Below are 13,633 nucleotides of genomic sequence, written 5' to 3' on the forward strand. Positions count from 1 at the left end.
CTCCTAAACTACCTGTTCTGAGGTAGGAGATACACAATATTTTTACTTTCATTTCTCATTTCTGGTCAAGCATGGATAGTTTTTCAGTTAAAGTGGCAGATAAGAGGGGCAGGGAATAGATATGGAATAAAAAAATAAAATAAAAAAGAGCATGGAAGAAAGAGGGAAACATTGGACACACACACCTCTACTCTACAAAGTAGAGGAGTTGAAGGATGGAAATGTTCCCAGAATAGGGAGATGGAGTCACTTGGGATGTGAGAAATCTAGGGTTCTCTGATGTTGTGTTCAGGTGAAGAGTCAAGATCTGAGCTCCCTTAATCTGATGTGATTTTGAGGGTGTCTGGTGATTGAAATCCATGGACTTTGAAAAAGAGTTTGAAAATTACTAAGCTAAGAGTGGAAAAAGCTATCTTAAGATGATTTAAAGCTAGAAAGGAACTTAAGAGGTATCTGGTTCACCCCCATTTTACAGATGAGATAACTGAGGCCTAAGGAAATTCAGTACACAAAGTCACCCAGGTATTAAGCTAAGATTTGAACACAAGTCCTCTGCCTACCTATTTGGACACTGCCTCTTCTAGGAAAAGGACGACAGAGGAAAAGTGGGGCGGTATCCTCCCTGCTCCTCAGCTCTTCCTCCTATCTCCTATCCTTCAGGGTCAAGGAAAGGTGAAAATGGAAAGGGACGTTATTGGATGATCTAGATATAAAAAGAAGAAAAAAATGGGGAGGAGAATTGGAGGCTTTACCAAGGTCGAGGGCGTGGGCTGTAAGAATGAATAATAACGTCAGGGATATCATCGGGACTAACAGAACGATCGGGGAAATCTAGTTGTTGGAGAGCAGGAGGCCGGCTGGGTCGCGGACACGGTCCGGGGGATGGGGAGAGAACTGGGGGGATGGGGGCAAGTCCCGCTAAACTGAAGGGCGGGAGCTAGAGGCTGTGTCGTCAGTCTCTGGGCGGCCCTCTACAGGCAAAGCCCGCCCCGCCCGGCTCCCCAAACCCAGCTCGGGCTCTAGCTCTGGCTCCTAGCTTCAGCGCTGGCTTCGCAGCACCCTCCCTCGCAGCCCCGATCTCCTTAAGGTAAACTCCATAAACCCCTCATTAACTCCCCCCTCTCCCCTCTCATCTCCAGGGGAGGGGCCAGGAGTGAAGCCCTGCGGGGTGTCTCCAATTAGTACGGCGGGAACAGTTAGAGAAAAACCCTTAGGACTGGAAAGAATCGGAGGCTGGGGAGGGGAGGCGGGGGAAGGATTGAAGACTGGGGATATTGGGGGGAAGGGAGTGGAAGATAAACCCTGGGTGGGGAGCAGAAGTGGATGGCTAGGAGGAGTGAACCTAAGCACCTGGCTTCCTTGGAGAGAAGAGCTGTGGTGGCTCCCGGAGTTCCAGGAGTGGGAGTAGGGACTAATCGACCCCTCCCTCCTAGATCTAAGTCCGATTTTACACTCTCTGCCTTCAGGCAGTCCACCATCTCACTCCACCCTCCTCCCCTTGCCGCATTTATAGTTCTCCTGAGTCTATTTTCTATTTGTTGCGCTTTTTATGGGGGAGAATTAACTTGGTAGGCAAATCCTACCACCCTTAACCCCAACTTTTATTCCAGTGAAGTGACTTAGAAATCCTTAATCTAAATCTCTGCCTCCGGGTTACCCAATTGGCATCTGGAGACGACCAAAACGTAAGCCCACTGAGTGGCCTGGGCACTCGTGTCAAGGTTCCTGATCGTCCTCAAGCTGTCTTTCACAATTCAGGTGGTCTAGCTCCCAGCCATCCTTTTCCAATGTTCCCTTCTGCAAGACTGACTTCTGAGCTCAAAGCTCCATGGCCTTGGGAGCCACCCTTAAAGGTTAAGATACATTGTTTCATAGAAAATTTGTTTCAAACCTCTTGAATATTTTTTAAGGAAAAATACTAAATGTCAAAATGTTTTGAACATAGTATCGATTTCTTTCGATACCAGTAGCCATAGGCAGGAGAAGAGTTAAAATAAGAGTCAAAACATAGAGGCAGTATAGGAGAATGGAGTCAGAAAACAGGGGTTCTAGTCTCTCCACCAGATAGAAGGTGTATGACCTTGAACACAAGTCAACCTCATGCCTCCGTTTTCTCATTTCTAAATGAGGGGAAGGGGAGTTGGACTAAATGACATGCAGTCTCTTCCATCTATGACTGACTGACTCTTTTCCTTACTATGCTGAACCTGGAGAGCCTGGGGAAGGGGGAAGGGAGGGAAGGATGAGTCACAGAATGAGGAGGGCAGCAGACATGCCCTGCCCCTACCCAGGCTTTTGCTTGGACTAGCCCAGTTTACAATTAATCAGGAGGTTGTAACCAGGCAGGGCCAGAGGAACCCATGTATCCAAATTCCTAAACTCTGTTGTAGCCATTGACTGATTCTTACCAGATCCAGGACTGACTAGTCCTAGTCTCTGCAAGCACATCACCTTAGGCCTCTCTTATTCCACTCCCCGCCCCCCCAAAAAACCCTCCAGGGTTATCTGGATATTCTGGTGCCTCCACTAGCCTACCAGGGGTCAGGAACCTGTAGTCTCAAGGGCACCTGTGACCTTCTAGGTCCTTGGGTATGGCCTTTTGACCAAGTCCAAGTTTTATAGAACAAATGCTTTTTATTAAGGGGATTTGGTCTATGAAGTTTGGATTCAGTCAAAGGGCCATACTTGGGCACCTAGAGGGCCACATGTGGCCTCACGGTCAAAGGTTCCCCACCCTTGTTAGACACTTCCAGTTCCAGGTTCTAGTTCTGCCCCACCTGAAGACTGTTAGGTCCCTCTGCATAAAGGAAAGCTGGAAAAGATTGACTGGCAGCTGGGATACCTAGATTATGGACCTTGGCTTTAGCAAGTGTGGGCATCTAGACATGAGTCCCTTGTCCATTCACTGGGCTGTCCCCCCTTCTCTTCCCTGATACAGGTTTTAGTCTTCTCCAGCTTGCCAGTTGGGTGCCCTTGGGAGACAGATTTAGACTGAGTTTTTCTAGATCCTTTCACCCTCTGGGAACACTGGAAGTAGTTATTAGAGATTGAAGAGAGCGTTCTCAAGCTGGAGATATGGAGAAATTTAGAATGGTCTTCTTCTGTGCCGTATTGGGGAGTGATAATGTGCTGGGATTTCCTGGAGTTTAATTCTGCCTGAGTTAAATAGCTCCCCTCTCCCACTTTCCTGGCACCTTACAGGTTCTTTCCACCCTTTTGCCTCAGTTTCATCTTCTAACTGAGGCACCTTTGGATCCTGAAACAAAAAAGAAAAGGGTAAGAAAGAAACTGCCTGTCCCTTGCTCACCTTTCCCTTATGGCATTTTCCAGATAGCACTCCCTGCATATGTAGGGGAAATGGTGGGAGAAAACACTGGATGGACAGAAATAGAACCTTATATCTGTGCTCAGAGTGGAGGAAGGAGGGTTGGTGTTTATGGAAGGGAAAAGCTCATTAACCCAACCAGACCTTATTAGCTATGACATTATGTCTTGTTAGCTACTGATAGCCATTAGATCTAATGGAAACAGTGGCTCCAAGACTGGATGTACCATGGTCCCTGTTGAGAATAGCCCTTTTTCTTCACAGCAGCAGGAGGCTCAAGGACAGACAGTCCTAGGGCTCCGGAGGAGCCTCTAAGAGTTTCAATTCCAGACAGAGGGGGTGGGGAGGAACAAGGAGAGGGCAGGCTGGGAGATACAAGCTGAAGTTGAGAATAGAAAAACTCTAGGGAAAGGCTAGGAGAGGGAAGCAGAGAGGTGAATGAGCACAAATTTCTTGCTACCACAGGAAGGAAAAGAGCCAGGGTCACCCCTGCAGATTTCAACTGCCTTCCTGGGGTGCTGTCCCCTTCTTCCCTTACCAAACTTTCCTTAAGACAAGAGAAGAGGGTCCCAGAAACTTCCCTTCAGGGATCCTTTAGAAAGAAACATAATCTAGTCCCCTGTGTCTCCTGTCTTCGCAACAGTCTAATTCAACTCGATAAACATTTCTTTCGCTCCAGGCACCCAGCTGGGTGCCAGAGATACAATAACAAAAAAGCAAACAGATTGTGCCCTCAGTCCTTTCTTTTTCCCTGGTGCCAACAGTCCAAAGTTGGGGAGGCTAAGACTAGGGTTTCCAGAGATGTATTCAGCCAGGGAAGGATAAGGCCTCCCACCCATGTCCACAGCTCCCTAACTCCTTTTTCCTGAAGTTCGGGGAAGCTAGTTAGACGCACCTCCCTTCCCTACCTACTCAGGCCCAATGTCTTCTCCCTCTCCAACAGCCAAGGATAGATCAGTGGGTGGGGCAAGGGTCAGAACTTCATGCACCTCATGATTCAGGGTTGCTTGAGGTAGTTGTCCTGCCAGTAGCCATGCGGCCAGGCAGAACTTGGGACAGAGAGCAGCAGATGGGTGGCGGGGGGGGGGGGGGGGGGGGGGGGGGGGGGGGGGGGGGGGTCAAGACACCTTGAGGTTGGAAGATGGAGCTACATGAAAGTGTGGGCAGGCCTCCATCCCGTTGTAAGAACCAGGGAGAGACTCCTCTTCAGGAGAAACACCAGGCTGGGGGATGTACAATAGGAATGGGAGAGACCAGAGACAGAGAAACAACTAAACAGAGAGGTGGGGGTGGAGGAAGAAGCAGAAGAGTGGTTTCCCCCAGCAGGCCAAGGAGAAGTAGAGAGGGAGGGAAAGAGATATAGGTACCAATACCACTCTCACCCTGCATCTCATACCAATGTGCATCTTTCCTTCAGTATCCCCCATACCAACTTCTACTCCAAACCCTTCTTTAGAAAGTTCAACCTGCAATTCTTCTGCCAACTTAGGAAACAGGTGAAAAGATGTTGAAGAACTGGGGGCCCTTGAGCCCCAAGGACTTTGCCCAACTGCAGGAATATATGGAATGTGAGTCTTCTGCCCCCTCCCCATTCCTGACATACATGACCTCCATTTCCAAATATGCCTTTTTCCTCAGGATTCTCCTCCCAGCCTGGCCCCCAATCTTCAGTGTCCTGTGTCATGATCAGAATATGGGGAAGGAAGCAAATGACTGGCGTTTCCAATCACTGATCTCTTGCTCTGTGCCTCAAAACTTTCTATAATTCCCTATTTCTTAGTTTCTCTGTGTGTGTGTGTCTTTCTCTATATCTCTGTCACTTTGAGTAGCAGAGTTTATTTCTCTATGGACTGTTCTTTTGGATGTTACTTCCCCTCCATGGGTTTCACTTTCCTTAACTGTAAAATGAAATGACTGGGCTAGATTTTCTTTAAGGTGCCCTCCAACTCCAAAGGTCTATAAATCTATGATTTTAGGGCACATCTGTATATTGAGGATGAGAGGAGATCCTGCCCTGAATGTACCTATTCCCTCCCCCAGATTCAACCAAGAAAGTCAGTGATGTCCTAGCTCTGTTCAATGAAGATGGAGAATTGGCTCAATATCTCCAGGGAGATGTGAGAGACATCTGCAAAACCTCCTCCCTGCTCCCATATCCTTCCCTCTGGAATTCCTGATATTCCTTCAAGATGATCACTTCCTATTCCCCCTGTTTTTTGCCCCTCCATCCCAGATTCTTATATCTTACTGTCTTTGTTCCTGTGGGGCCCACATTTCCCATAGAATTTCCCAGCCTTAACTCCAGACCTTTCTCTGACTCCCATAACATTAAGGGTGGAAAGATGAGGAATAACTTGTTGAGTGGAGAAACATGTTCTTGACACAGGTGATCATGGCTCACCCTAAGATACCCCCAAGCTTTCCCTTTGCCCCTAGCTCATCATTCCTTGTTCCTTAGCCAGATCCCTGAGGTAATTCCCATTTCTATACTAGTCCATAGGGTACGAAGGGTTCCAGCTCTTTCTGAAAGCCTACTTGGAAGTGAATAATGTCCCCCCACAACTGAGCCAAGCACTTTTTGGATCCTTCCAGAACATGGAGTCTCAGAAACAGGGCGATGAGCAAGGTATGGAACTGGGAGTTAACAGGTGCTGAGCCTTAGAAGCAAGATCAAATCAGCATGGGATCTGGACTAACTGAGCTGATAGTCTTTGCTCAGTCTGGAGAAGGGAGAGGTGATTTAAACTCTTATATGACTGGAGAGGGCCAAGGTAATGGAGGGGATGGGCTAGAAAGGAACCAGACTAGCTGGATCAGAGAGAACCTCTGACCTTGTTGAACTATCCTCAACCAGAAGTATCCCTGATCTGTCTCAGTGATGTCTCCTGCTACTTCTCCTTACTGGAGGGTGGACGGCCAGAAGACAAGCTAGAATGTGAGTCATCAGAGCAAGAGAAATATTGGAGGGAGGGTGGGGTAAGGGGAAAAGTTGGGGGAAAAGGTATTTCCAGCCATCCTCCCCCCCACTCTTCCAGGATTCCTAGTCACCAGTGTGTCCATAGAAAGAGATGGAACCCCTACAAATGGGCTTCAAGTCTCTTATCCCTCCCCTGTTTCCTCTAGCTTTCTCTTACAGTGGTCCTTTTCAGGTATAATACATAGCTTACTCTCAATCATTATATGTTCATAAATTTATTGTCTCCCACAGCAGACTTTTTAAGGGCAGAGTTTATGTCTCTCTTAACTCTTTATCCCCCAGAACAGAACTCTTCAATCAGGGGGGTTTAGGGCAGGATATGGGAATGACCTCCACAAACTGACCCTAACTCCACTCCCCACCCAATTCACAGTTACCTTCAAGCTATATGACACAGACAGAAATGGACTCCTGGACAGCTCAGTGAGTTCTGAAGACTGGGGAAGGGGGTTGGGGTGTGGGTGATGGATATATTTTTATTTTTGTTCTCCCTTCCTTGAGTCCCAATCCTTTGCAGGACCCCCAGGTGCAGATGATGCTAGGGAAAAAAGTTGAGTTTTCTGGGTAGGGTGGCACAGTGGGTTCTGGCTCCCAGAGAAAGGACATAAGGGGCATGGGACAAGAAGTAGGAGTTTTCCTCACTCAACATCCCATACTACTTTAGTCCCTGTGACACCACAAAATTTCCACAGACAGATAAGATTATGGGGGAGGCAGACCTAGAGATGGGGACTTCAGTATTTTGGACCCTGAAAAAGGGTTTAAGGGAAAATCAGCACCTAGTACAGGAGATGAGAAATTTGATCCTGGCTTTCCCTAGGAAGTGGACAGAATTATCACCCAGATGATGCGAGTGGCAAGATATCTGGATTGGGATGTAACTGAGCTGAGACCAGTAAGGCGTTTTTTTTTCTTTCCTCATCCCTCTCTGCCCTATCCTTGTATACTGTCTCCTACCACTTCCCCATGAATTTTGTACCTATTTTAGCCTTCTCTCTCATGAGCACTCTTAATATCTGGGTTGGACCAAGCTTCTCAAGTTGGAAATCTAACCAGTGGGGTCTTTTATACATGAAATCTTTGTTTTCTTGGCCCCTTTCTCCAACATTCAGATTCTGCAGGAGATGATGAAAGAGATTGATTATGATGGCAGTGGTACAGTCTCTCTGGCTGAGTGGGTACGAGGTGGATCCACCACTGTGCCTCTGCTGGTGCTGCTGGGACTAGAGGTGGTGAGTAAGGAAGAAAAGGATTTGGACTTCCATTTTCCTCCTTCGGTCTCAAAACTCGGCTGGGGAGGATTATGACTGCTGTCCAAGGAAGTGGTATTGGGGAAAGGGTTTAGGTACTCGTCATCCACATTACTTGTGGTATTCTCCCCAGAGCTTGAAGGATGATGGTCAGCACATGTGGCGACTGAAGCAATTTTCTCGTCCAGCATATTGCAATGTGTGTGAAACAATGCTGCTTGGAATAACCAAGCGGGGACTGTCATGTACCTGTGAGTGGATTGGGGAACAGGGTGGGAGGTAGAAACAATCTTTGAGTGATGGAGAGCAAAGAGTTGTGCTTGTGATGAGGGAGTGACCCCAAAAGGGCTCCAACCAAGGCTAAGATCTTTCCTTCTTTCTTTTTTTTCTCTCTCAGTTTGTAAATTCACAGTTCATGAGCGCTGTGCCAAGAAGGCCTCACCCTGTAAAGTCAGCACCTATGCCAAGTCCAAGAAAGACGCTGGTGTGAGTGACCCCTAACCTCAATCTCAGTGTTTTCACTATCCTTCCTCAGCCCCTTTTCTGGACTTCTTTGGGGTAAGGGTGATTCCTCCTCCCCTTCCTAGGAAGCAGGAGTAACCTAACCCAGATGGTATTCAGGTCCCTTGAGCCATCAGATAATTCTCCACTCTCTCAAGGCCCAGACTCATGTGTGGGTTCGTGGAGGCTGTGATTCTGGGCGTTGTGACTCTTGCCAAAAGAAGATCCGAAATTTCCAAAGCCTGACTGGACTGCATTGTGTATGGTGCCATCTCCAGGTCAGGAACAGACCCTTTCCTCCAGACCTCCCAGAACCTCACAGCCATTGGATTCTCCTCAACTTCTTGTCCCCAGGCTCCCTCCCTAAGTCACCTTTTCCCTTAGTCCCCCTCTGTAGACCTTTCCTACTGTAATATCCCCTGGACTCTTACTACATGGGCTAAAGTCCCTCTAAATCCCCAAATACTCTCCTATCTCTTTTCTCCTTCCTGAGTTGGGAGGTCATAAGGGTAACTCTACCATTCATGGTTCCTCTTACTCTCTAGATTCATGAGGATTGCCTCTCTGCCATGAGTCCTGAATGTGACTGTGGACCACTTCGTGACCACATCCTGCCTCCCTCAGCCATCTATCCTTGCATCCTGGTGAGCACTTGGGCTTGGGAAAAGAGGAGAGATATACTGAAAAGAGAACCTATAGGACCTCCCCCAAACCCTGTAGAAACCGCCCCCCCCCCCCCCAGGACTTTCCACAAACTTTATAGTTCCTCTAGGAAGTACTGATCTTAGAGAGAACATATCACTCTTGCCCATTTCTTTAGGGTTCAGACCAGACTGATACCTATCTGTGGCTGAGAAATAGTGAAGGCCCCACAAAGTGGACCCAGCAGGGACAAAAATATCCATACGCAAAATTCAGCCTTCCTCCCTTCTGTTTACCTCTGCCTCTGAACAGGACCGCCAGAACTTGAGCTCCAGGAATGTCGACGAATTACAACATTTGGTCCCTGATGGGCAGGCCCTGAGGGTACAGGCAGCAGTGCCTGGGCATCATGGTGGGGGAGAGCTTGGGGGAGTAGGATGGCCAGACCTTGAACTGGGGGGGATGAAGGTGGGGAAAATCCAGGGAATACAACCTGGCCCCCAGATCCTCATCTCTGCTAGTACCAGGCAAAGGGGAAACAGGGAAAGAGGCATCTGAGTGAAATCCTAGAACTTTCCTTCTGCCTCTTCTTCCCTTTCATTCAAGTGTTTTGTAAATCTTAAAGCTCTCTCTAAATGTGAATTATTGTTGTTATCATTATTAATCTTTGGGACCCAGTTTGGCTCTATAAAATATCCCTTTCCTATTTTTATTGCTTCTCCTCAACAGATTATCCCGATCCCCAACACCCACCCACTTCTTGTCTTTGTGAACCCCAAGAGTGGTGGGAAGCAGGGGGAGAGGTAAGTGGAAATAAGGAGGGAAGTAGATTCATAGTTTGGAAACACTCTAGAAGAAGGGTGGATGGAGTCTTCCTAGGGATTAGATTAGAGAAGGGGAGGGGGCCAGTTGAAAAGTGTTCCAGGAAAGGATAGGAAAAATGATTCCACGAACCTCATCACCTTCACCCCTTAAAATTTAGGGTGCTTCGAAAGTTCCAGTACCTACTGAACCCACGACAGGTTTACAACCTTGCAAAGGGGGGTCCTGAACCAGGGTGAGTATAGGAATATTTTGAGCTTGGTCTAAATGTCTTATGTGTGTGTAATGGGGGCAGGGATGAGTATGTGGGAAGGCTGGGGTACCTGTGCTGAGCCTGAGGAGCTAGAATTCAGAATAGAACCTCTAGAACTACCTCTAGAACCATGTAATTTTCTCCTGCCTCTAAACCTTAAACATACAAATTGATACCTTTTCTTATGCTATGGAGATGTCCAAGGAAGATCCTCTGTTTCCCCAGTTGTCAACAAGTCCCTCTTAAAGTCTGTTTTCTTAATACAATTTCAGATTCTTCCCTTAATCTGCCATCGATCTGACTTGTGCTCTTGTTATGAACAAAACCCTAGACTGGGATGGTGGAGGAGGGGATCAGTCAGAAAAAAATCTCATTGAATCTGGGGGTCAATGAATTAAGATCCTCCCAACGTTATTTACTGTCATGATCCCTTCCTTCCTTTGTCTCAGGCTAAAGTTCTTCAAGGACCTCCCAGATTTCCGGGTGTTGGTATGCGGGGGAGATGGCACCGTAGGCTGGATCCTGGATGCTATTGGTCAGTATTAGGGGAGAAGCATGGAGTCCTGGGGACCAGGAGAGTGGTGGCCTTCCTGGGTTGACTCTCCACTTCTGTCTCTCTTATGCCCAGACAAGGCCAGCTTCCCCAACCCACCACCAGTGGCTGTGCTTCCCCTAGGCACAGGGAATGACCTAGCTCGATGCCTAAGATGGGGAGGAGGTGAGTGCCATTCATGGGGGCATGGAGAAGGAGGTAGTGAGCTGGCAAAAAGAGCCTGGAAGCTGAGAGGATCTTGACAATTGGGGTGTGGATGGGCAGATAGTACCTTAGAAGAGAATAAGATTGGAATCAAGAAACATGGAGATTTTAAAAGACTGGAGTAGTCACTTTTCTGTTAACTGCTCTCCAGCCCAAATGAACCACCATTCTCAGAGTTTACAGAGATAAGGATTCACATAGGTGTTAGAGATGAGAATTATTCCAATAGAGAAACCACCGGATTTGAGAAGAGAAATGCCAAAGCCAGGCTAAAGACTTAGGGGAAGGAAATAGGAAGGAACTGGAATACAATAATCAGAGAAAACCTTTCTAATCCTTGACTGCCATGACACTACATCTGTGCATGTACATAATGGGCCATGAGCTCCTGAAGAATGAGGGTAAGGCCTTCATTCATCCTGGTAACTGATTGAACCCAAAGGCCTTGTTCAGTTGCCTCTCCCATCTCCAATTCTCCTTCCAGGTTATGATGGAGAGAACCTGGGGAAGATACTCAAGGACCTGGAGTTAAGTACCACAGTGTATATGGATCGCTGGTCTGTGGAGGTGATTCCTCTGGACCCCAAAGAGAAGAGTGATCCAGTCCCCTACCAGATCATCAACAACTACTTCTCCATTGGTGTGGTCAGTGGACTTTACCTTTTTTTTTTGGAAGAGAGTGGGTGCTCAAATCGTTGTGAATGCAGGATACAGAAAGGGAACAAAAAGTCTGAGAAAAATCCTAGAGTTCATTGAAATAGGTCAGAGAATAGGACTGTGCTTTCATAGACATTTAAGTTACCAGGGTCATTGGCATGCAAGATCTAGGCCATTGTGCAGTTATCCCTCTTCTCCTCCCCTACCCCCCAGTAGATAAATAGGAATGTCCCTGGATGTGATTTATTTGGATACTGAGTGAGTTGGAGTGGGATGGCCTTTGCTGATTAAAAAAGATGTTGAAACTTGTCTATGACCTGTTGCCCTCTTCACCCAGGATGCTTCTATTGCTCACCGATTTCATATCATGAGGGAGAAATATCCTGAAAAGTTCAACAGCAGGTGAGGGAGGTCTGGGAATACTGGGAAAGGGGTAGATACCTATCAGACAGAGTAATGGAGGGGGCCAGGCTTTGGCTACTGTCTGTGTCCATGGGCCAAACAAGGCAGTGAATTCATTAAGTGGACATCCTCTCACCCCTCAAGCTTCCCTTGTACCTCTTAAGACTGGAGATGGAGTGCTCTTTTGCCTCCTTTGCCCCCTTGCCCTCCCACAGGGCCTATATAACCTGGCCTATATAACCTGCCCCCTCCCCCCTGGGCCTGGGGTGTGGGGCTGAGGCAGGATGAAGAACAAGCTATGGTACTTGGAATTCGCCACATCTGAGTCCATCTTCTCCACATGCAAAAAGCTGGAAGAGTCTGTTTCAGTGGAGGTGAGGTTGAGACACTTTCCAAACATAGTCCAGCCCTCATGCCCAAAAGATATATCCCAACCACTCCCATATTTCTTTCACTTTCTGATATATACCAATTCTCTGACTCCCAAATGCAACACATTGTACAGACTCTCTTATATTTCTCCAGGTTCCTAAGCCCCTGACCTTCCCCCAATCTTCCAACCAAACTCTCCTAATTCCACCCCACCAACAAAGTACCCAGCACCCAAGGCATAGGGTGGGATGGTGCCCAGTCATGGGAAGGGATTGGGGAAGGGAACAGGGGCATTAAAAGGAAAAAAACACAGCCTCCTCTGTTACTTTCTTTGGGGGATGGAAACATGAGTTCCAGAGTTCTCTCATTCCTTCACCTAACCCAGATCTGTGGGACACCCTTGAAACTGAATGATCTATCCTTGGAAGGCATTGCAGTGCTAAATATTCCCAGCATGCATGGAGGCTCCAACCTCTGGGGAGACAAAAAGCGACCCACCAAAGACACCCAGGATTTAGATAATGCCTCTGTGCCTCCTGAAGCAATCACCAATCCTGAAGCCCTGAAAACCTGTGTGCAAGGTAAAAGGATCTTGGGAAGGTTAAGGGTCACCTGACCAAATTGGGGGTAGAGTTGAATGACCCTTTTAATGGTAGGAGCAGGGGAGGGAAAACTCTGTTTCTTCCTATGCTCGCCTTTCACCTTTCCCCAGATCTGAGTGACAAGCGACTGGAGGTGGTAGGACTAGAGGGAGCAATCGAGATGGGTCAGATATATACCAGGCTGAAGAATGCTGGACATCGGATTGCTAAATGCTCCCAAATTACTTTTCGGTAAGGAAGACCCAGAGTTTAGTGGCAGGAGAAGATGGGAGGGAACATGAGAATGGAATGATTCCAAGTGCTTAGAGACCCTTTTCCAGTGAGACAGGGCCCAAAGTCCCTGAAGGCAAATGGGGGGAAAGATGTGTTGGGTCATATCTTCTCTCTCCCCTCCCCTCCACATCATTCTACTCTGGGCTTCTCACAGAACTACAAAAGCCCTGCCCATGCAGATCGATGGGGAACCCTGGATGCAGGCACCATGTACTGTGAGTTCTTCCCCAAATCTAACTCCATGATTCTCTAATCCCTGAATTTACACCCCAATGTCATTCAGATTTTAATCTTGTACATGGCAAACATATTCCCTGAGTCTTCTCTGAGCTCCTAACCCAAAGCATTTCTTCCCAAGTTTCCTACTGCACTATTTCTAAGATAAGCAGTTTTCTAAGGACCCTGGTAGACCACATATGTACCCAGACTCCACAAAATTTCCCTGGAGCTCTTACTACCTGATCCCTTATCCTACTAGCTTCCTTCACTATGTTTCAGATCCAGATCATCCACAAGAATCAGATGCCCATGCTTATGGGTCCCCCTCCACGCTCCTCCAACTTCTTCAACCTTTGGTCCTGAGGGGAGGACCCCTCAGCCCCTATCCTCCACTTTCCTGGGCTCTCCTAAATCTCTGGTACCACTCCTGCTCCTCCCTTGATGAGCTTGGGAGGGCTCCTTCCCCTCACAGTATTTATTGTCCCACTCTGCTTCCCTTCCTGCCCAACACACACATTGAAAGTGCCTCATCTGAATAAAATGGTTTGATTTTTCACTACACTGTCTTGTGTTAATTGAGA

At 47.6% G+C, this 13,633-nt stretch overlaps 1 protein-coding gene across 4 annotated transcripts; it reads left to right on the plus strand.

The window, feature by feature from the left end:
• Positions 1 to 823: 823 nt before the first annotated feature.
• DGKA (diacylglycerol kinase alpha) lies at positions 824 to 13,611 on the plus strand. Of its 4 annotated transcripts, XM_072654970.1 has the most exons (25): positions 824 to 1,087; positions 3,202 to 3,276; positions 4,815 to 4,893; positions 5,366 to 5,442; positions 5,819 to 5,951; positions 6,180 to 6,260; positions 6,676 to 6,725; positions 7,123 to 7,197; positions 7,415 to 7,534; positions 7,686 to 7,803; positions 7,950 to 8,038; positions 8,212 to 8,331; positions 8,599 to 8,697; positions 9,008 to 9,079; positions 9,425 to 9,498; positions 9,678 to 9,752; positions 10,220 to 10,305; positions 10,399 to 10,488; positions 11,012 to 11,172; positions 11,522 to 11,586; positions 11,870 to 11,960; positions 12,344 to 12,539; positions 12,671 to 12,791; positions 12,988 to 13,048; positions 13,332 to 13,611. In XM_072654970.1, exons 3-25 carry the CDS (start codon positions 4,830 to 4,832, stop codon positions 13,413 to 13,415), a joined length of 2,202 nt encoding a protein of 733 aa, XP_072511071.1. In that variant the 5' UTR covers positions 824 to 1,087; positions 3,202 to 3,276; positions 4,815 to 4,829; the 3' UTR covers positions 13,416 to 13,611. The 4 variants fall into 4 exon arrangements, with proteins under 4 accessions (XP_072511071.1, XP_072511073.1, XP_072511072.1 ...); XM_072654972.1 differs by lacking the exon at positions 9,008 to 9,079 and having other exon boundaries at positions 966 to 1,087; XM_072654971.1 differs by lacking the exon at positions 3,202 to 3,276 and having other exon boundaries at positions 1,064 to 1,087.
• Positions 13,612 to 13,633: the final 22 nt, after the last annotated feature.

Source organism: Notamacropus eugenii, chromosome 3, assembly GCF_028372415.1.
Source record: "Notamacropus eugenii isolate mMacEug1 chromosome 3, mMacEug1.pri_v2, whole genome shotgun sequence".
Lineage (NCBI taxonomy): Eukaryota > Metazoa > Chordata > Mammalia > Diprotodontia > Macropodidae > Notamacropus > Notamacropus eugenii.

Coding starts and splice junctions, on each gene's coding strand:
- DGKA (XM_072654970.1), top strand. CDS start 4,830: ATGTTGAAGAACTGGGGGCCCTTGAGCCCCAAGGACTTTGCCCAACTG. Junction 5,443..5,818: donor CTCAATATCTCCAGGGAGAT/GTGAGAGACATC, acceptor TTTCTATACTAG/TCCATAGGGTACGAAGGGTT. Junction 12,540..12,670: donor CCTGAAAACCTGTGTGCAAG/GTAAAAGGATCT, acceptor ACCTTTCCCCAG/ATCTGAGTGACAAGCGACTG.